Source organism: Pygoscelis adeliae, unplaced genomic scaffold (genome assembly GCF_000699105.1).
Source record: "Pygoscelis adeliae isolate BGI_AS28 unplaced genomic scaffold, ASM69910v1 Scaffold278, whole genome shotgun sequence".
NCBI lineage: Eukaryota > Metazoa > Chordata > Aves > Sphenisciformes > Spheniscidae > Pygoscelis > Pygoscelis adeliae.
The window spans coordinates 144,284-165,201 of NW_008825411.1; the positions used below are offsets into that span (position 1 = coordinate 144,284).

A 20,918-nucleotide genomic window follows, 5' to 3' on the forward strand; every position below is an offset into this window, starting at 1 on the left:
TTGCCTTTTTAAGGTAAAGATGAAACAATGTTGAGCATTTGTGCTGATGCCTTCCCAGGCTGCGCTGCAGCCTCCTCCCTCTCACCTGACTGGCGGAGACTCCGGGAAGCCTGACAGATTTGTGTGTGTGTCTGCTTATCCCTGGATGGCACGAAGGGAAGAAGTGAGTCAGCTACGCGTCTCTGCCGCTCACAGAAAACGAAATCCTGCTCCTTCATTGCACAACCCCGACGGCGGTCGCATCCGTCATGCTCCCTCTGCATACACCTTGCTGGGAGCCAGTGGCTGCAGAGGGGAGGCAGACAGACTTACCGGGCTACGTATGGAAACGACACGTGATTAAGAAGTCACAATCTCACCAGTAGATCTCCGGCTGGGAGGCTGCCGGTCAGGCTGCCCTCCCTCCCCCCTCGGACGCAGTCGCTTTGACGTTTCGTGATGACCTGTGGTAGGGAGATGCACCTTTTTCAGACAGCTGCGTGCACTTACCAGATTAAAGATGATTAATTGTACCAGGTAGTTCCTGCTCCATCTTAAACCAAATACACAGTCAGCAACGCTCCTGCGCACACGCTGCTTGGAGCTGAGCGGTTTTGTTTTGTTTTGTTTTTTTTAAACTCTTGCACATTCCAGACTGAGGATGACAAGCCTAAAATATCAGTGGTAAGAGTCTGAAGTACCCAAAACTGGACTCATGGCAGGTGAGGTTCCCGGGGCACCAGTGCCTCTTGCTGCCGGAGGAGGAGGAGGAAGGACTCACTCTAGTATTAAAAGCCCAAGCCCTGAGCTGGGAAAAGCACCGTCCTTACCTGCAAGGCCCCCGCAGCTCGGCTTTCAGGGCGCGTGGGCAAGCGCGACAGCAGACACAACCACACACCACCCTGGAGAGGGGAGACAAACCACCAGCAGCCTCTGACCGTAGAGTATTTTGCATCATTTATTTAAATACCTATATTTATGCATTTACAAATTTTCATAGCTCTGTTTGCAGCTTTTTTTTTTCTTTTTTTTTTTCTTGTAGACAGTATTGCAGAGAAGTTAGCTTTTGTAAAATGAGGTCCATGTATAAAACTATGCAACAGATTGGAGGGAGGAAAAAAGTTTCCTTTCATACTCTCTAGAATCAGAAACCAAAGAAAGTCACCAAATGGAGGGGGAGAGGGAGAGGAAGGGGTGGGACAGACCAACCTCAAACCAGTGGCTCTCTCACAAGCATTACGTATGTCAGTGCTCAGCTACAGTCCTAACGGGATAGGTCACGTTTCAGTCGGTGCAATGCCTGTTCGCTAAAGCTTCAGCAGGCACGTAGGTCTCTAATGAAAAAATAAAAAGGAAAGGATCCTACACACTGCGAATGCAAAGCCTGGACAGCCTCCTGACAGGTTTTCGGTGTCGTGGCACAAAATGCCCATAGGAGATTGCACCGACTCACCGGCAGTGCATCCTCATCCCAAACTTCATTTTGCATAAAAAGTTCCCTTTAAGAAATCTTAGCATTTAAAAAACCCGGTATCTGAGCTCTTCTAGCCTCAGTACTTTGAAGAAGTCACTTGAAAAATACCTCCTGCTTTCCTCATTTGGAAGCTTCAAAGTAATGTTTTGCTTTAATTGATACCAATTTAACAGCTCACGGATTCCCAGTGTTATCTCTGGGAGGAAGAGGCAACAGATATGGCATTGCAAGGTATTTACACACATGGTACAAAAATGTCCAAGGGTATGAAAAATCACCAGTAACACAATTTTGCAGCAGCCTCATTTACACCTGTAATTTTATACCATTTATTACATTGTACTAACACACCAGATTCAAAGATGTGCACTCCCTTCAGGACATTCAGGAGTTACAAATATATTGTGATTGCATAATTCATATTGCACAATTGTATAAAAACATAAATACTAGCTATTCTATTTTTCTTTTAAATACAAAATACATGTCACATAGTCAAATATTCTCTTCAAGTGCAATTCAGGTGCTCTCTTTAGTCCTTCCAAGAAAAAGGCAATTTTGATAGCTTTGGCACAAAGTTTAACCTCCGTCCCGTGCCAGCAGTTCTAATTACAATACATATGCCCAAAACTTTATATAGTAGCAGTCATATACATACAGTATAAAAACAGGTTATTTACAAAATGAACCGAACGTACACAGAAGCAGCCTCAGTGGTCGGATCTGAACTCTGGGTTAGCACTACTCGTGCTGCCGCCAGAGGGGTAAGTGACCCCTCCGACTTAGGCCGGTTGCTGCGGGTTCACATTCATGGGCGGAGTGTGTCCTAAGAGACCGATGCGCTGTTTCTGCTTCCTCTGCTCCGTCATCTGGAAAATTAAAAAGTTTGCTCGTTAGGCCTAGACGCTTCCTGTGCGTCAGCTCGCCGAAGGACCCGGCGCTGCCTTCTGCGCTTCGCCTTTGCTCTGAAACCCACTTTCTACAAATAACGCTCCTCCGTCCGCTGCGCCAAGCACTAATAGACGGAAGAGGCAACTACAGCCCCGTCCCGCGCACTCATCGGGGACGTCCATGAGCTTGCTGGTACGGGCTGACTACTGTTTTGCAAGACAAGAGCTCGGGAGAGCCAGGCGGCCAGCGCAAGTTAGTGCAGAGAGCAGCTCGCAGAAACCTCCCCCGTTAGAAATTCTTTGTAACCGGTCCAACGCACAAGGCAGACGAGACGCAGAGGGCGGAAAAAAGGGGCGAGCCCTCAAGTCAGGCTGGGAATACCCTTGTCTTTGCTGGAATAGACTCGAGCGCTCCCGCTCTCATCAGGAGCGAGCCAACATCCCTCTCCATCTGCCAAAAGCCAAGACGCGAGGCAGGGACAGGAGGTTAACCACCTCACTGCCAGACAGCCAAATCTTTGGCAGCACTTCCCATCAGATAAAATAACGTTTCTCCTGATTAGTGCAATCATGACCTGAAAGTGGATCATCATTTTTTTATTACTGATATTGAAAAATGGCCACAATCCAATTCTCCACTCCATTTTTTTTCAAACCTTGGGAGGTTTCTGACAACTTGCATAAGCTGACACGCCATGCAAGGAACAACTCCGGCGTGGGCAGGGTCTCCAGCAGCAAACAGCTGGATCGCTGCACGCACTTTCCACCGCTCCCTCTGCGACCGCATCTCGGATTCAGAGGAGCCGACACGTGGGATGGCTTGCAGCAGCTGTGCCGAGGAGGATGCCAGGACAGCGCCTCGCCCCTGGAACACCGTGGCGAGGGGAGCCCAACGCTGCTCTTTGGGCACCCGGGCTCCACCGAGAGCCCCCCGCACCCTCAAAGCAACGTGCACACGCACAACCATGCCATTGCACGTGATCCGTGCTGGCACCAACGGTGTGCACAAGCAGCCGTGCTCATGTCCCGCTTCTGCTGCTCCTTCCCCCAGGCTGAGCACGCCTGGCTGCGGTAACGGGCACGGGTGTGCCGGGGCAGGCCAGCCGGCTCACCAGGGCTTCGCAGGACCCCACCGGTGACTCCGGCAGCACACCCACGCACCGGAAAACCTGGCTGACTTGCCCGATAAAGTCATTTTTCATTCAAGCATAAGATACAATTTAGAGTATTTTTCTTTATGAGAATTAACTAAGTTCCCTGCAATGCTTTTCCTGTAACAACTACATCCACAATCTAATTTTTTCAGTTTTTGGATATATAATGACCAATGTCAGCCAATAGAATTGCTTGTGGAAGTAACTCCAGGAGAAGGGAGATAGCGTGCTCACACACTCAGTTCATTTGTAACACGCACTTGAATGTATTTGTTTAAAGACTCCAGTTTTGGCAATGGTGAATAGTCTTCCCGTCTCCGGCACAGGGTACCCTGGCACGCTGGGGCAGCCGGCCGGCGGCCAACCTCAGGTCTGGAGTTCATTGTGGGGAAAGGAATTGGTCAAAACAGGCAGTTCTGGGCAACCTCCAAAGGGCTCCTCCATGTCCCACGGGTCGTACAGCACTGCGCATACCGTTGCTTTCACTCAGGCTAGCTGTGTGTAATTACACTCATTTAACCACTGGGGAAAGGACTGAAATACGGTAATTCCTCTTGAAACCATAATTAAACTCGACTGCAGCCCAAGTGCCTTGCTCATCGCCTGACCCAAGGGAGGCAGAACTGTTATTTTACCTTTCCAGGAAGATGACCGCAGCCTCCCGAGGACAGGTCACACCTCCCAGTCCTCTGTACCGCACTTTTGGAAGTCTATTTTCACAAAAGGCTTGTAACGCTTCGCAGGCAAACGGGAGCAGGGGGAGAGGGGTCTTCCCATCACTCTCCGGTCTCAGACACACACACAAGCCCCGCCCCGGCTGAACCAGCTGGGATTTTTTTAAACTGTTTCTAAGATAACCCACAAGTTGGAAATGCAGAGAGGCAATGAGGACTTCATTTAAAGAATGCCCATTTACACTAATTAGCTTCACTGAGCAAACTAAGAGCCACAATTTCACACAGCCAATAAACTGATTCGGAGGACACATGAAATAAAAACGGAAAGAAAAAATAACAATGAAAAGGGACTGTAATAGATATTTTTCATGCACTGTAGAAAAAAGGGATGGTGCACCCTGACGCAGGTGTACGTAGAAGACGTGCGTTTTAAAAAAAGGGAAGAATAAAGCAGCCGAGCCTAGAGCAGAGAGAGAAATGCAATTGCAATGTTGATGCAGAACGTTATTAATCCTGCAAGATGCATAATGCTTGTCTAGAGGGCACAGGGCTGCAAGATGGAGCAACTTTAATCTCTATCACATTTACCTGGAGAGCGAATCTCTTGCAAAAGCTTTACAGCTGCAGCGCCTGTACACCTGGGCCTAAAAGGCAATAAAAGCTACGCACGACGTGTTGCAGGGGAGCTGTCGGCTACTGCAGTAATGCTGACAGGATTAAAAAACGAAACCAAGGGGCCTGAAGTTCACCTGAGTCAAGCTGGACTCTCTGATAATCGTCTATAAATGCACAGATGCACGCTGCCTCGTTCCAAAGGTTACGGGTGAGTTGGAGTTAACTCCAGGAACAGGACCAGGGCACGTGCGAAGTGCAGGAGCAGGATACCGACCGTACATGCACGCAGGGACACGCCAGCGTCTGCCCGCTCTGCTGCTTGCCAGCCCGCTCCAACGAAGCCAACCCGAGCAGCGGCTCCAGCAATGAGTCACGCTTGCGGCGACGGAGGTCAGGGGTGCCGGCTGGTGCGAGGGGACCATCCCGAGCGAGAAGCCAACGTCTATTAGAGATGCCTCACACTTACTAACATCAGAGGATGGCGCTGGAAAGGACTTCTGGGTGATTACATCTAATCCCCTGCTGTTGCAGACAATTATGTTGTAACCTTTTTGCACAGAATTAAAGTGATCAAGATTTTAATGGCTCTTGGTGCACTTCTTTGTGAAAGCAGGCATGCTGGATTTCAGTGTCTAATAATTAGTCTCCAGAAACTTAACGAGCTTGAAAAGCAAATGAATGAGAGGTTTTCCCTTTATTTAATTACAAGAAAATAAATACAAATAAAAGTTCCCTGAGTTAGTTCCTTTTCCTGGAGACAGTTCCTGATCAGGAAGAGGGATATACTGGTTTTGTCACGTAATTGGAGCATCCTGCAACTTAAGCAGGGCTCTCAATAACAGTACTTAGGGGAATTCCTAAAAGCTATCACAACATTAATGAAGCTGGTTTCCTCTTTTGCTTTTACAGTCGAATAGCTCTCTAAAAGCTAAATCCTTCATTCTTATTTTCACAAAGAGCGAGAAGGGTTTTTAGTGCTTGGTCAGCCAAGAGCTGCAAGCTTCAGAAATAAATGCATTCTGATCCAGAGCTGGCTGCAGCCGATGGAAAGACTCCTGGTGACTGCAGACCACTTTGAGTCAGACCCTTCAACAAGAAGACGTAAGACGCATGTTTCAAGATAATTGTTTCCAGGAAAAATAGCAAAACCACTACCCGGCAAGTATTAAAGCACAGACAAAAGAGCAACTGCCTTTATCCTCCATCCTCAAAACCAACTAGAGCGAGGGGGTCCATGGCACAGTCTCTGAAAACTAATTACAGCCAAGAGCAGCAAGGTTTTCTGCTCCCAATCCTACACGTTAATCCCTTCCTTGTGCTCTGTGGGGTGTCGGGTAAAAGGGCCCAGCTCCATCAGAAATGCAGAGCGTGATCGGAAGGCAGGGAGACGGGTTCTCAGTCAATACTGGCTTCCACAGACTCATGTCTCCATGAAGATAACTGGCTTACAGAGAAACCCGGCCAACCCAGAGCAGAGATGGGAAGCAGAAATCCGATTAGTATTGGAGAGAGTTGTGCCAACTGCGCTAGAGTAGACAGATCACGTCTGAAAAGATAACAGACCAAATCTGTTGGCCATTTCTGCCCTGGGCAATTCCATCGACTGCCCCAGGATACCATCGTGTGCAAGTCAGCAATTAATTTTATCCACTGCCGATATCTATATAAACTTAACTAATTGAACCATCTGGCTCGGGTTATTAATCCATAAAGATAAGCAGCTAGTCACTTTGCCGCCACAAACAGCTCCCACCAGGGCAGGCAACAGCATTTTCCCTTGTACTTCCAGTTAGGCTGTAATCCATACGGACAACGTGAAATAAAGCCCTGCTGCCTCTGTGGCTTTCACAAAGCCATCGCTGGGTTTGGGCTGGGAACAATCCCCTCGAGCCCCAGCCACGCCAAAAGTTAACACAAGTCCTTGAACTCTTGCTACAGAAAGAACCGCTGCACCGAAAAAATACTCAGAGGTCTATGCAGCATTCACGTGTTAAGCAGCAGCAATACATGCTGCAGTGCAAAGTATTTCTGTGGGTACATCTGTCTGTGCTGCAGCCTAAAGCGTGACAGCAGCCAAATTATATCTGCATTAGCAGCACAGTGATAGCTGTGCTATCGGAGGAGACCAGTGCAAGCTAACCACTCAAATATTTCTCCAGTTTCTCAGTGGGTTTTGAGGTCTGCGCAGCAACACAGCACTTCTATCACACCCTCTGACTTACAGGATCGTGCTAAGGTTTTAGGGTCAAAACCTGTAACAACACCACCACATACATACATACAGGCTGCCTGCACCAGCGATGACTGATTTAAGTTAACGTCAGCTTTGATTTTTTTAATGCAAGTTTTCCCCTTTCTGGAGGTGGCCACTTTGGACTACACCGGTTCAGTTAGCACTGCCAGGCAGGTCAGCTGGGGCGCAGGGCTTTGGAGGGACGCTTTGTTTGCTCACTTCTTTCCTAAACACGAGTTACTTCAGAAAAGTTCCTTCACGGGGTTTGCGGAACCCATGGAGCTGTAAAACCCCACTTTGTACAACCGGCTCGCAGGACCTTTGTCCTGCCTGTACCAATGCGTGGCCGCACGTTCGCAGCCAGCTCTCCCTTACCTGATCTTTAAGCTCTGACAGCTGGCCAGAGAGGTTGGACACAAGCTTCATGGTGGACTCCAACTTCTCCTGCAAGTTCCTCAGCTCATTCTGCTCTCCTTCCGAGTCGCTGCTCACAAGCGACATGGCCCGCATCCGAGGGAACCAGTCCAGGTTTCTCTCCTGAGAATCACACACGAATTCACCATTAGCATTTGCCAAATGAAAACCTGCACCCGAGTGGCTGAGCGCAGACAGATCTTTAATGCCACACGGGGACACTCCTCAGATACACGAGCTCTGTAGTTATTTTCATTTGCATCTTACTGGAAAGTCTGCAAAATTGCCTGCTACAGGCAATGAGGCACTTCAGATGTAACTACTGAAAATTAAGGCTGCTTATTGTTGGCTTTTCCTTTCCAGCAACTCACTCTCCCCAGCCATTTCTTTTTCAGATACATTTCAGTGTGATACTGGACAATAAACCAGATTTCATGTCTGGACAAGCATTTTCCAGTGCTAGAAACCTGCTGCCATCTTACAGTCTTTTAATTTGTGTTTGTTGGAGATTTTCTGCTGATAAAGCTGGCTTGCTTTTTTGGTCAAGCAAAGTTTAGTTGTGCTTTCTAATGAAAGAAACCATGTTCTACCTGGAAATACTCTCATAGTTGAAATATTTTTTTATTTTAATGAAAAAGAAAAAGGAAGAAAATTCATATTCTGACTGGCTAGTTCAGGCTAAAATGTGGGACAGATTAAATTACAATGAATTGCTTATAATAAAGTTTTCATTCAGGCATACTAATTCTCTAATATTCCATGTTTAAGTTACAGTCAGGAACTTCAGTGGACACATGCTCGGTTTTATTAATATGTACGTAGAGGCTCACACGTACACTCACATACACACCAGTGATGTTAAAAATAAAAGCAGGAACGGAATAGAAAGCCACAAAACAGGAGGAGGGCTGCATACCGCATCTTGACACCTTAAATTTCAACACTGAACTGGTTTCCTATCTAGTCTGGTTCTCCTCCCACGCCGGAGATACTCTCTAAAATGGATGTTAAACTAACGCTGGATGAGGTAAGGATGTGTGCACTCTCATAGGTGACACTGCGACAACTGGCAATATTTTAAACAAACCGGATCAAATGGTAATAGCCTACTAGATTAACAGTACCCCCAACCAAAGATCGATCAACGTCACTGATTAACGGCGACCAAAGTTCGCCCCGCTTCACAGGCCAGGCTCTTCGCTGGGCTTTCTCTCAAACCTACGGCTTATTTTTATGGCACTGCAAACTCTCTTTGGCTTTTTGCCATTCCCTGCCTAAATCTCTAACTCAAACCCGCTCCCCCACCTCTCTGCTCCCCCTCCACGCTCACTCATTCCCAGGAGCATCCATCCTGCTAAAATCAGGGTTGTGCACCTCTATAGAGATTTACAGTCACGTCCTTTCTGCAATTCAGATGCGATGCCAAGATTCATCATCTTAAATTAGTTGCTTCTGATCTGCTTGGAGTTTACTATTGCCGAGATTAAAAGGCAGAAAGCAGGCCCTTTCCCATGCAGCGCACCACAGGATTCCCACATGATGCAAAACTGCCAGGAAGGTTTTTTTCTCCTGATCTCTGTTTACAGGGCAGATGGTTTCTGCTAATAAAAGGAAAAATATATGTACAAAAAAATATGCCTTTATCAAGACAAGTGCCAAAATATTTTGGACTTTAGGGAACGACAGTCCCACAATTAAGATTTAATAGTAGTAACAGGCAACATTTCCCTGCGTTCTTCCAGCCGTAGTAAAATCCTCGTTAGAGAAGAGAGGGCAGGCTCGCCACTTCTGCTCAGGTCCAGCACCTCCCCCCCAAAGTATTTCCCCTCCCCACACTGGAAAAACAAACTAAAACAACTGCTGTTCCCCTCCCCGCTCTCCTCCAGGCGAGAGGTTTTCAAAGACAAGGCAAATTAGACTAAAACGCAATTGATATTCACAGGTTTGCCTGGACCCTCAGGTCCGTGTCCTGAGGTTTCTAGGCAGATGCAAGAGCAGAGCCCTGAAGCTCCTGCCCACCTCCTGCCCATTCCTCACTCGCTGTGGAAATACTGTTACTTTACTTGTTCCCAAAGAGGAGAGCTTTCCAAGCCCATCCCCAGAGCTTTCCAAGCCCCATCCTTGTGAAGGATGGAGGGGATGAGGGGAGCAGGACCTGGAAACACCAACCTTTCCTCCCAGCCAGCAGCATTTTATTAACAAATACCCCAAACCTCTTCTAATGTTACTTTGCAATATAAGCAAATGCTGTCGCTGCTGCAGAGGCTGCAACTTGATCATTACAGGCAGGGAAGGTGACGGGCAGTCTCGGATGGTGAAATCAAACCAGCGAGCGTTATAGCATTGCCAGCTTCTGCAGGCTTGTCAGGAGTTTCATACTCACTGGTTTTCTGAAAGCCCCAGCTCTTGAAGTCACTTGAGTATGGGAAATCTTGGTTTCCACTTGAAAAAAAAACCAACAAAGCGCCTCTCCAGTTCTCCTGGCAATGGTGAAAGATGAAAAACAAAAACGCTCCACATGAACTCCACAAGCTGAGAAAGGAGAAGGCTAACGAAGAGCAGACAAGACTCACGGTCCCCCAGGCAGTCTCCTGAGCTGTGAGGGTAGGACTCACTTTTGAGCCTGGAACTGGCAATGCCACTGCTAAGTCCTGTTCCATCTGTGAAAGAGTTAACGGGGGCACCTGGAAATTTTCTGTGCAGAGACAGGCTTAGGGAAGGACCTATGCATCACATTGCCTGTGTCATGGGGCTGGACATAACCTGCACTCCTGTTCAGGTTTCATGTAGCTTGTTGGCACGACTGAAACCCAGAGTTCACCTGGAAGCGTCCAGCTGCCACCCAGCAAGAAATAAGGGGATGTTCACCCAAAAAGCCTGGCAAACACCCTGAGGTGAGGAACCGTGGGGACAGACGTGCAGGTAAAACCGCATCGATGCAGGTAACACAGGCACCAGTGAACTTGCTGACCCATGGTGGCTGCTGGGACCTCTCCGGAGAGGGCAGCAGGGATGCTGCCAGCACGCAGGGGCACACCTCTTCCTCCTCCTCCTCCTCCTCTCTGCACACACGCAGGGATGCCCCTTTGCTCTGGCTTTGCATGGGAAACCTTCAGCCTCTTCCTACAACCTCCACCAGCACCGCAGAGAGAAGCTCGGGGGCCTGTATGTGACCAGCCTACTGAAATGCAGACTTGTGCCCGAGCGCCTGTCCCTTGGGCGGGGGGGGTGGGTGTGTTTCTGTTAAATAAATAAATAATGATGCTTCAAGCAGAGACGGTGAGAACGGAAATAAGCAGGAAGGCAGAAAGGTCAGTCACTGACAAGCCCGCTGGGCCGGCGTGCGGCAGCCAGCCCGGCTCTCGGCCCCGTGCCTGCCAGCAGTGCTCCCTCTGCAGAGCGCTTCTATTCAAGGTTGAATAAAAGATTTATATCTTGATGATCTAGTTTCTGCTGAACTTTAACTGAACACCGGGGTGCCTTTAAAGATACAGCCTTACATCTTTCACCGGGGGCTTGGTAGTTTTTAAGAGGCACTGAGCCGTGAAGGGAAAGGCTCCCCCCTTGATCCCTTTTCCTGCCTGCCCCTCGTCCCGCTGCGCGCCATCCCGGCTGCTGGCACCTCGCATACCAATGCAGTTATGCACTGTCTGCTGTGGTCCTCCTGCAAGCGGAGGCACCGGGATCCTGGTGTGCAGTCAGCTCCCTCTTCCCGTCACAGTTGCAGCTTCCTCTGCTTCAACAGACGAACTGACTAAAGCCACTGACGGAAGCTGGCTAACCGCAAGTGCTGGGTTTCGGGTTAGCTCTTTTCTAGGTAAAGTTGGAAAAGTCCCTCTTGTAAAGCAAGTATCATTAAATCTCAGACATGGGGGTGATGCTGACCGTCCACGATTGGAAATTTGAAAAAGAGGAAGCGGTGCTGCATGATGCAGATGCAATTCATTCTGAGAAGCACCCGCTCCTCCCTGCTTCTGCCGAAGAGTTTATTCTAAGAAAGGTTTCTGAGGCAACCTCAGCATGAGCTGTGCCAAGAGATGCATTAGCTCCGCTCCTCGGGCAGGAGGTGGCCGCAGGGACCGGGGCTTGTCCTCGCCTCCGGCACCACCGTGCCGCTGGCCACCCAAAGGAAGTCACCGCTCCTCTTCTGGGTCTCCATTTATTCAGCTGCCCCTGTGCCTAATATTTATGGGGTGCTGAAGGGCTAATTCAATGCTTTTCAAAATAAATCCCTATAGCCTGCCACTGGAAAGCTGCCCAGCAGCCGTCATTTAGTAGGGGAAGGCAGCAGCAGCAAATTTCAGTTTCTGTCTTGTGTATTAAAAATCATACCCATACAGCTACTAAACAGCTTTGTGAAGCACTTTGAAAATTAATTTTTTTGTTTGCTTGTGGCGAGATGAAACTCCTCTTGGTTCTTTCTTGTGCTTCCTGGAAAAAGCCTCACGTCAGGTTCTCTCTTTCTACTGCAAAGGGCTCACCATCACTTCTTCCACACCAAGCTGCACTTCTCCCCTCTCCATGAAGAATGGCACTCAACAGTGCCCCCCCTACACACCAAGAGCATTTTCAAACCCTCACATCCACCATGTCTTTAAACAGGAGGCTGATGATATAAGGCTAATGATATAAAAATCTCCTTTTTCACTGTTTCCATAGATTAAATACCTAAGCGGCTTCTGCGCTGGCATAGAGCAGGGAATCTGGAAGACAGACACTATTTCCAAAGGTGGAAGACGACCGCATCCCTATATAAAATGATCCCCCCGTACATCCCAGTGACAGTTCTGCTGTGGGTAACCCACTTGAGCCTAGCATTGTGTTTACCAGCGGTGAAGGTACCCCACCAAGTAACACCCAGCTTGATGTGACTGAGGCGGACGGCCCCCGTGGGAATCCCTGAAGGCGATCTCCTTACTCTTGCAGAAAGGACAGTGCCACCTCTCCGCAGCAACCTACTTCTGGCTGTTTGGATCTACATTTTAAATAGGACGTGTTACACCACGATCAGCTGGGCAGGACAAAACAATTAAGCATGCAAAGGCTGAAGAAACAGCTGCTGGTGGCGATGGCTTGCAGTCACCCACCTACTCTTGCACAACGCATCCGGCATGGCCCGGGCGGCCCGGCGCGCCCCGCGGCACGGGGTCACGGGCTCCCCGCCACTGCCGGGCTGGAGGAGGCGGCAGCGATGACTCAGGGGACGGCCACCTCGCCCCAGCCCCGGGCCACCTCCTCAGCACACACGGGCCCACGGGGCTTTTTCGTGCTGGCCAGCATTGCAGACTGAGCGGTTTATTTTCCCCAGCGTGTCACCCTCGATGGTTTCCAGTTGGAAACCTTCCCCCTCCCTCCCAGGCATGCTCTGGCAGTGCCCCAGCAGCAAGGACACGGCACCCACCCTGCAAGCTGCTTTGGGATCCACCCGTATCCCAACACATTATGCAAACAAACCATTACACAGAATTGGGCTGAAGCCTTTGCTTCTGTTTTCACCCGCCCAGGCCCTTTTCCTGCCACATGCTTGGCCAAAGTGAAACCCTTGACTCATTAGTGGGGATGCTAACCCGATACTCCCAGCACGGATGCCTGCCCAGGTGGTTTATCAGGGAAAACCAAGAACTCGGCCACGTAAGGTTAACGCCAGCAACAGGAGTTTTTTTTCCTAGAGCATGCTGCAGGGCACGCCAGCTTGCACACCCTCTGGAGGGAAGAGCATACTAACGCTGTGTGGGGAAGATGAGGCTGACCAACCATTTCTCCCCACGCAGCTTCTGGTTTGCACCTTAATGCCAATTCAAAGGGTGGAACAAGTTGCTTCGCTATCTAAATGCAAAGCTCCGGACCCGTGCCTATGACACAGTGTTTCCAGCAGCCAAGGGCCTTCTGCCAAACACACCTCTCGGCTCTTCTATGCCTCTGCTATTATTTGTTGTTTAACCCTGTAATTATATTGGCTAACTCTGGTAAAGCATCTCAAGATGCAGCTTGTTGGGAAGATACCACCAAATTAAGCACTACCAGCTCCAGTTCAGATCCTGACCTCCTCAGTCCTCCTCCTCTCCTGGCTTGCACCCAGTGTCATTGCGACCGGGAGCCCCGAAACCCCAGTTTCTTCACCTATAATCGAGCAACTGCATACAAGTTATTTGTATGGGCTGCTCTCTTCCGTGTCTGCAATTGGGTTGGTAAGCACTGATGTGACAAATCTTTTCGATTTTGCCCCAAAGTACAGGATTTCCAAGTATGAATTACACACGAATGTAACTAAGTTCCTAATACTCTCTCAGACTGTAATTTCAGCTACATACACGTCTTTCACCAATGCTGGAATCATTAAGCCCCTTTTGAAATGCTTTGGGTTTGAAGCATCGTGGCCTACCACTTGCTATTCCCATAGGTGCTGCACTTCAAATCCAGTCTTGGCCATCTCCAACCAAATTATATTTGATCTAGAGCCTGGGGACACAGTAACCCTTCAAAGCCATCATCATGTGAGCCTCGTGCAGACTGTGAATCACACACTTCTGCTGAGTTTCAGAGCACAGCAACAATCGTGGCTGGGTGTTTAACTCCTTAGGAGAGGTTTCAAGTTGAACTTGCACTTCTAGAAGCATGTAATTTTAAAAGCCTGACATTGGTGAAACCTTACCTTTGCTTACTAGGAGGCTACGTCTTGGCAGAAGTTACAGGCTACACTGGACACTCAAAACAGTAATAAGAAATACTTTCCAATTATGGTACGGCACATAGCTCCAGACAAAAAGAAGAAAAGCCCAACAAAATCTCCAGTTTTGTAGGCAGAGGTTAATTAGGGCACAAAAGGAAATCTTTAGTCTTCATTTCCATTCCAAATTCCTTTAAGGATGTCTGCACCATCACTCGTATTTATAAATGGTTCATTTTCAAATGACAACACAATCCAGTTGAAAATTCAGGACTCAACGCTCTCAATCTGGACATGTGAGCTTGGGCAATCCCTTACACCTCTCTACCTTGCTTTTGTAAGAAAAGTTAATGACATGTATCCTGCTTGGTGCAACGCTAGATTAAAAAAAATGTGTGGAAACTACAAGAGCTAGTTAGGAAGCGCTGTGCTAAAAACGTTTCCGAACAAGCCTTTATTTTTTAATATGCACATCTGCATGCATAAAATCACTCACAGCCATGTGGCTCTTACCCACACTGATCAAATGTTGATGTGAAGGTATATAGGCAAATCCCCATGTTAGGGTATGCAAGAGTTGTGTATGCAAATATTTGTCCATGCAAGTGACAGCACACCGCAGCTGCATGCACAGCGGCTTATGAATGCACACAAACCCAAAGTGCATATGTGGTTTTCTATGTATCGAGCTTCAGAGTAAGAATTTTTACATATTATAAATGCCTGCAAACAGCTGTTTGCAGCAGACCTTTGCCAAGACTCAAGTGACAGCTGTACTGCCGGGGCTGCTGCTAGCGAGGCTGCCACAGTAACTGCAGGCAAACGCAGAATACTTAAGAAGAAATTCTCAAGGCAGAACAGGCAGATAAGACATTTAAATGAACTAATCTGTAGGGAGTTGCTCCGAGTTCACATTAGTCATTTGGGTGGGGATGTCAACGTCTGGCCAACACGATAAGTGGATCCCCCCCCACCTCCTACACACATGGTATTATTCAGACATCACCTGATCTTCCCCGGTGACTACAAAGCCACACAGCAGCTGAACCGTATGCCTTTGTTCCTGGGAAACACAGGAAGCACTGGACTACCAGCACTGCAGCACCATTAGCATACTTTCCAGATAAACACTTTTCAAAAGACATCGATCCATCTTGAAGCCTCACTATCTTAAGTGCACATCTGCAGTGATTTAGCCAGATGAACAGAAGCTAGGTCATCAGGAGGGCTTTATAAACACCAAGAATTAAAGACCATCTTTACCACTAGATGTGGTAATCCTACAGTACGGTCTGTGCTATTAAATAGATACTAGGAGGTGGCTCAAGAATGCATTTCGAAGATGCGCTGCTTCATGCCAAGCTTCTGTTTGCCATCTCCTGAAATCCATGAGGTTATCAACCTTGCCAGGGCTGGTAAGGACTTCAGGACAGCGGATGATTCACCGCAGCAGCTCGGGCGTGTACGCAAGCTCAGCTTCTACATCAAACAGAACCAGCAATCCCATTTCCCCCGTTGCATTGCTTTAGCAATTCCCAGCTAAGATTCTTAAGATATCCCAAGTTTTACATCATGTATCACAGCAGGCACATGCTCACCTTACTGATGAAAGTGAATGTTATCCCTATTTACAGGGGGAAAAGCTGGCGATGAATTCCAGGCCTCCTATCAAAAGTCTGGACTCGTAGCTACAAGACCACTGCAGCCTGGCTTCCCACGCGGCGGCACATAAACACACAGGGCTCCGCAAACACGGGGGGGACTTGAACAAAAACAATCCAAGTTTGCAAGCACCAACAGACCCATATTTGTATCAGAAAAGCGTTATGGAAGGTATAGTTACAAATCAGTACTAAAACACAGTAGATTAGATTTTATTTTGTCAGATCACTGTTTTTTAATATTTGTTTTGATCAGGCTTACAGTGTTCAAAATACTTTTAAACCGTAAACTGTTTCCAAGTTGAACTGTTGACTTCTTTCTGCATGCTGCGTTTTAACTTAATGAGCTTCTATCCATGAAGAAATATAAAATTCACTGAGGAACTGTAGTTAATTCATTGATTTTTCAAGGCTACAATTTCTTTTATGCTGGGTCAGATTCATCTTGCGGGCTACAAGATTAATTCTATGGGCAAGATTCAGCTCTGCCATCTCCAGTATAGTGGATAGCCTCAAAATTACCTTTCTACACACATTTTTAGACAAGAAAACATCAAAATTCAAGACCACTCTTAAAGCTTCTGAATATTCACTAACCAGCATAAGCGAAATTGTCCAGGATTCTTCTGATACCATAGTGCTTAAAATATCTTTGAAGCACTGTACAAGCAACACTGGATGCAACTCACAAGGTGATGGTGAATATAATTTTAGTGTCCTAAATTCGTGGGGTTTTGGGGGTGGTTTTTTTTTTTTTTTTCATGTTCTGTGTTGGAATAACCCATAAATCCTAAATGGCAGAGGCAATTTAAAAAAAAAAATTTTTTTTTTTTTTTTTACTATTGCCAAAAGGCAGAAATCCAAGAGTTTTCTAAAGATATTCTGTTGGGAGTCAGAGCAAACGTGAAGTGTATTTGAGGTGTATTCTGTCATCACAGTATGATTTGGAGCACATTATGCTTCCTACCCTCAACTACTAAAAATGGGTATAAATTGCAGCTGAACAATGGTACCGCAAAACAGCCCATGGAAAAGACATGCCCCATCTTTGTCATTATCAAAGATGTTAGAGTGCCACCTTCAGTCTGAAAATGTGGTGAGAAAATCCCTTTTAAATCTAACCATAACATAAGTAGGCTTTCCAGGAGAATCTGGTAGCTGCAGACATTAAGCAACCAGAGGTTCCCGTTTGCCCTCTGTGCAAATACAAAATAAACCATCACCTCCAACAGGTGAATCTCAATCTTTGGAGCCACTGACATATTTAAAGCTTTCCTTTTGCCTGTCCTTCTAGATTCATGGGACGAAGACAGAAGGCTTGAGTACAAGATGAACCACGCCCCAAGTTACTCCTACATACACCTTAGGCAGAAAAAAGGATTTCTGACTCTTATAGAAGCATTTAAAACAAGTCTGGTAGAGAAATATATTCATCATGTTTTACATTTGGATTTTCTAGGGTAGAAAAGAATGTTTTTAATGTTAAAGGACGATGGAAAGAAATTGCTTCTGAGTTTCAGAGTAAGCTTTGCCAGAGCAGTCCTAAGGAATAGGACAAATGCAAAATGCTGCTGAGAACTACCACGTCAGGGCAGCGGCAGCCCGAGCTGCTCCGGTCACGCCTGTGCCGGGTCGTGGCAGACCGCTGATGTGCAAAGCAAATTTACTTCCTATTCCACGGCTCGTACGGTTACACCATGCTTCCAACAGCACTGCGGCGAGACCCTGCTGTTAGTTCTCAATTGAAAACTGGCTCATGAAATGCAAAAACCCACCAACTACAAGACATACTTCAAACCTCTACCTAGAGCATATAGTTACATAAAATTGTATCTGCATGAGACATTTGGTCTATGCATAATTTATCCATATTCCCATTCAACACATAGTAATTACCCTTTGCTGACACTACAATGAATGGGAATTCTGGTAAAAGTTCTTCAGTTTTTGCGTTTATTGCAAACATATTCAGTGACTGGTTTTTGGTTCTTATCTAATTTGAACTGTTAATCTGAAATAATAATTTGTTAATAAATTGTTCATTAATTGAATCTTTTGCTTTTTTTAAAACTAGTTTTAACACAACACAAAATCATCTTTTACAAGCAGAAACATTTTAAAGAGTAGAGTGCTTCCCCCTGAAGTAGTGCTTGCTGCCGTGGGATAAATAAAGGGAGCAATATAATCAGTCAGACTAGAAAGCAGCAGTGATGTACTTAGTTATCTCGCTGTGTTAATCCTCTATCAGGTGACTGCTCACAAGATTTCTTTAAGCCCTCATTACAGAGGCAGAAATTCAGAACTAGGACATACACTTTAGTGACCCTGAAGTAACATGTTTAACCTCTAAGAGATCTTGGTGGGATTTACATGCTGACCAGGCCACGACAAATTGCCCGCTTAAAGGTAGGTCGCACCTCTGTAGCAAAAAAGCTAGATACAAATAAGAAAAGTATTCTGCTATTTATTTGTCTGAAGGCAAATAAAGAAATAACTAATTGAAATTTTACAAACCAGAAACAGCTTTTGCTAACCCTCCGAAGACACGCAGATTAGTAATTGGGGTTTAGAGTTTAACTCTAGGAGCTCTGAACCTGCAGCTTGGCAGAGATGAGGCTTGTAATTCTCTCATTAAAAGGCCTTACAATTGAGCAGATAGTGATTTTTTACAAAAATAAGCTAAAATCATATGACAACAAATCCTACAAGTCACTTCAAGATATTTACACTCGTTTGTGTAACTGTTTGTATAACAGTATAACTGTTTGTTCATACTTCAGACACTTCCACCAGCTTGAAAATATTCTCCCTTAAACATTATTTTTCAAAACAGAATAGCTTCTCTTCACCTGATTTAAAACCATGGAGACTACCTAGTTGTCACTGCTCACTGCCACCTACTTTGGCATACACGCAGGAGCGCTTTAGAGGCTGAGAAGCTGCAGGTATGCAGATGCAAATCGTGGTGTGACTGCGGTGCTGCAGCGCATGTCGGCTCCCACGAGTGCCTCTGCCTGTACCATCCATTTGCAGCATGCTGCAACGTGCTGCCATCAACGCAATGTCTTTTATCGAGTTATCTTGCCAAGAATATCTTAAGTATATTATCTTTAGAAGATGCTTCTAAAAGGAAAGGCATTGGATTAAGCCTATTATTGTAGGAAAAGTCTTACTCCAAGTTTTTGCTTACAAAATAAATAAAATACAGAGCACTATATTTACCAAATATGCCAGTAGGTTGGTCTAATCTAGGGGAAAAAAAAAAAAAAAGGCAAAACTCCAAACTCACCTTGATCATTTCTGCCACGTAACTTTCTGGTCCTGTATATTCTGTTGAATCTTTTACTTTCACTAACACAATAAAGCACAAATAATGCCACATATTGTGCTCTTCTTTAATGTGCTCTTCAAATGTGACTGTCTTGTTATCAAACTTATCTCTTTCCAAACCTACAAGAGTGACACATATATAACCCTTAGTATTTACGAACGGGTACTAAGAAAAATGAGCTCTAAGAACAAAACTTGTTTCTACAGTCTGCTGCACTTAAGTCACAGTCATTCTTAAATGAACGAAACACTGAATAACAGGGATAAACTCTCTAACAAATGGCCACAACGTAGTGAGAAGAGGAAAGAAGGCATAACAAGTACTGCTCACCCTTATTATACATAAACCAGAAAACTTTTGGTTAAGAAAATGCAACCAGTTTGTTGGATTTCATAACTCATCTCCTATTTTTAGGCAAAATGATACCAAATGCAACATTTGCTTTGCAGCAAAATTCCAAAGGCTCCTTCTGCCAGTCTGTGTGTTACATGACCATCTCATTGAACCGCACTGGCCTCAAAGGCTTGGCAGCTTAATTCCCAACCTACTGACGGCAAAAACTTTCACAGGCACTACTCAACACTCTGCACCCTTGGAAAAACGACTGTTTATAAAAATCTCTCCCATTCCAATAGGAAGCTATTCTTTGAAGCACAGGAGAAACAGAAACTAAGGGTTTGAGGAAAAAGCGGTATACGGAGCATACATCCCCCATCTCTTCCTGCTGCCAAGCTCCTATGCACGTGGTACCTGAAAAAATCAACTAGCTGAGGAATGCAAGGTACGAACAGCCAGTAATTCAAGACTCCTGTTTCCTTCTAGTTTGTAGCTACCTCTGACTTTGACAGAGTAACCCCTTACTCTTAAGTGTGTTTCTACACTTACCACAAATAAAGCAAGTTGTTTTTAAAATTTCTTCTTTCTTCTGTTTTTCACTCCTTAAATCAGCAAAAGTGTCAATGATCACACCAAAAATCAGGTTAAGGACAATAATGATGACCATGAAGAAGAATAACAGATCATATATCACTCTAGCAGCAAAGAGAGGTTCCTGCAAGATACATATTTTAATAATTAACAACTCAAATACGTGCATATCTAACCCTTACCATGCCTTTCTCAGTTCAGCAGAGTACGCTGCCCCACAACCCCCCCTTAGAGTCTGCATTTCTGATGCTCTCCAATGATAACTTACAACTCAAAACATTAAGTGAAACTAGAATGCAAGATTACTGAAAGAAAAGCCGAATTAGTCAGCTACCGGTATGCGATCTCTACAGAGTTGCTTTCTGCTTACTGTGTCCAAGTCTGTCCTCTCTCACACACTGAAATTTGTTATCTCCTCAGCCCCACCCTGCAAGCCCATCCAAAATTATATCCTTGTATTAATCTGCTTATATATCAATACAGTATCAGTGTTGACCATAAAGTCTTTTACTGGAATTTAATAGTATTAATCTCATTTATGCTAACAACCACGCATGTGGACATTAAGTTGGACTTCCCGGTACCCATTTCGTATTTATTGCAGGCCTGAATACCCCAATACCTAATCCCCATTTTCAGAATCATCCTGCCAGTTGGGTCCCAAACTTTTATTAAGAATCATGTAACTTTTAAACCACTGTAAGCTGAAAATAAGGCTAAATATTAGAAAACACTTTGAAATTGCAGACAATACAGAAAAGTATTCACTCTGACCAAGACTTCTCCTTTGCCCCCTAATGCGGTTTTGGGGAGTGACCAGAGGGAAGACAGCCCGAGACTCAAATGGGCACAAACAGCTAAAGCAGCAGCTATATGGGCAGCTTTGGGTACTGTGA

At 46.0% G+C, this 20,918-nt stretch overlaps 1 protein-coding gene across 1 annotated transcript in view; it reads right to left on the minus strand.

Moving 5' to 3' along the window:
- Nucleotides 1–1,021: 1,021 nt before the first annotated feature.
- The window catches only part of ITPR1 (inositol 1,4,5-trisphosphate receptor, type 1), a 166,336-nt gene continuing 146,439 nt past the window's right edge, over nt 1,022–20,918 (minus strand). The window contains exons 54-57 of the mRNA XM_009330621.1: nt 19,981–20,146; nt 19,054–19,214; nt 7,398–7,559; nt 1,022–2,322 (exon numbers count right to left, since the gene is read on the minus strand). Coding sequence (XP_009328896.1) covers nt 2,236–2,322; nt 7,398–7,559; nt 19,054–19,214; nt 19,981–20,146 — 576 coding nt within the window. The 3' untranslated portion in view covers nt 1,022–2,235. The remainder of the gene's footprint in view (nt 2,323–7,397; nt 7,560–19,053; nt 19,215–19,980; nt 20,147–20,918) is intronic.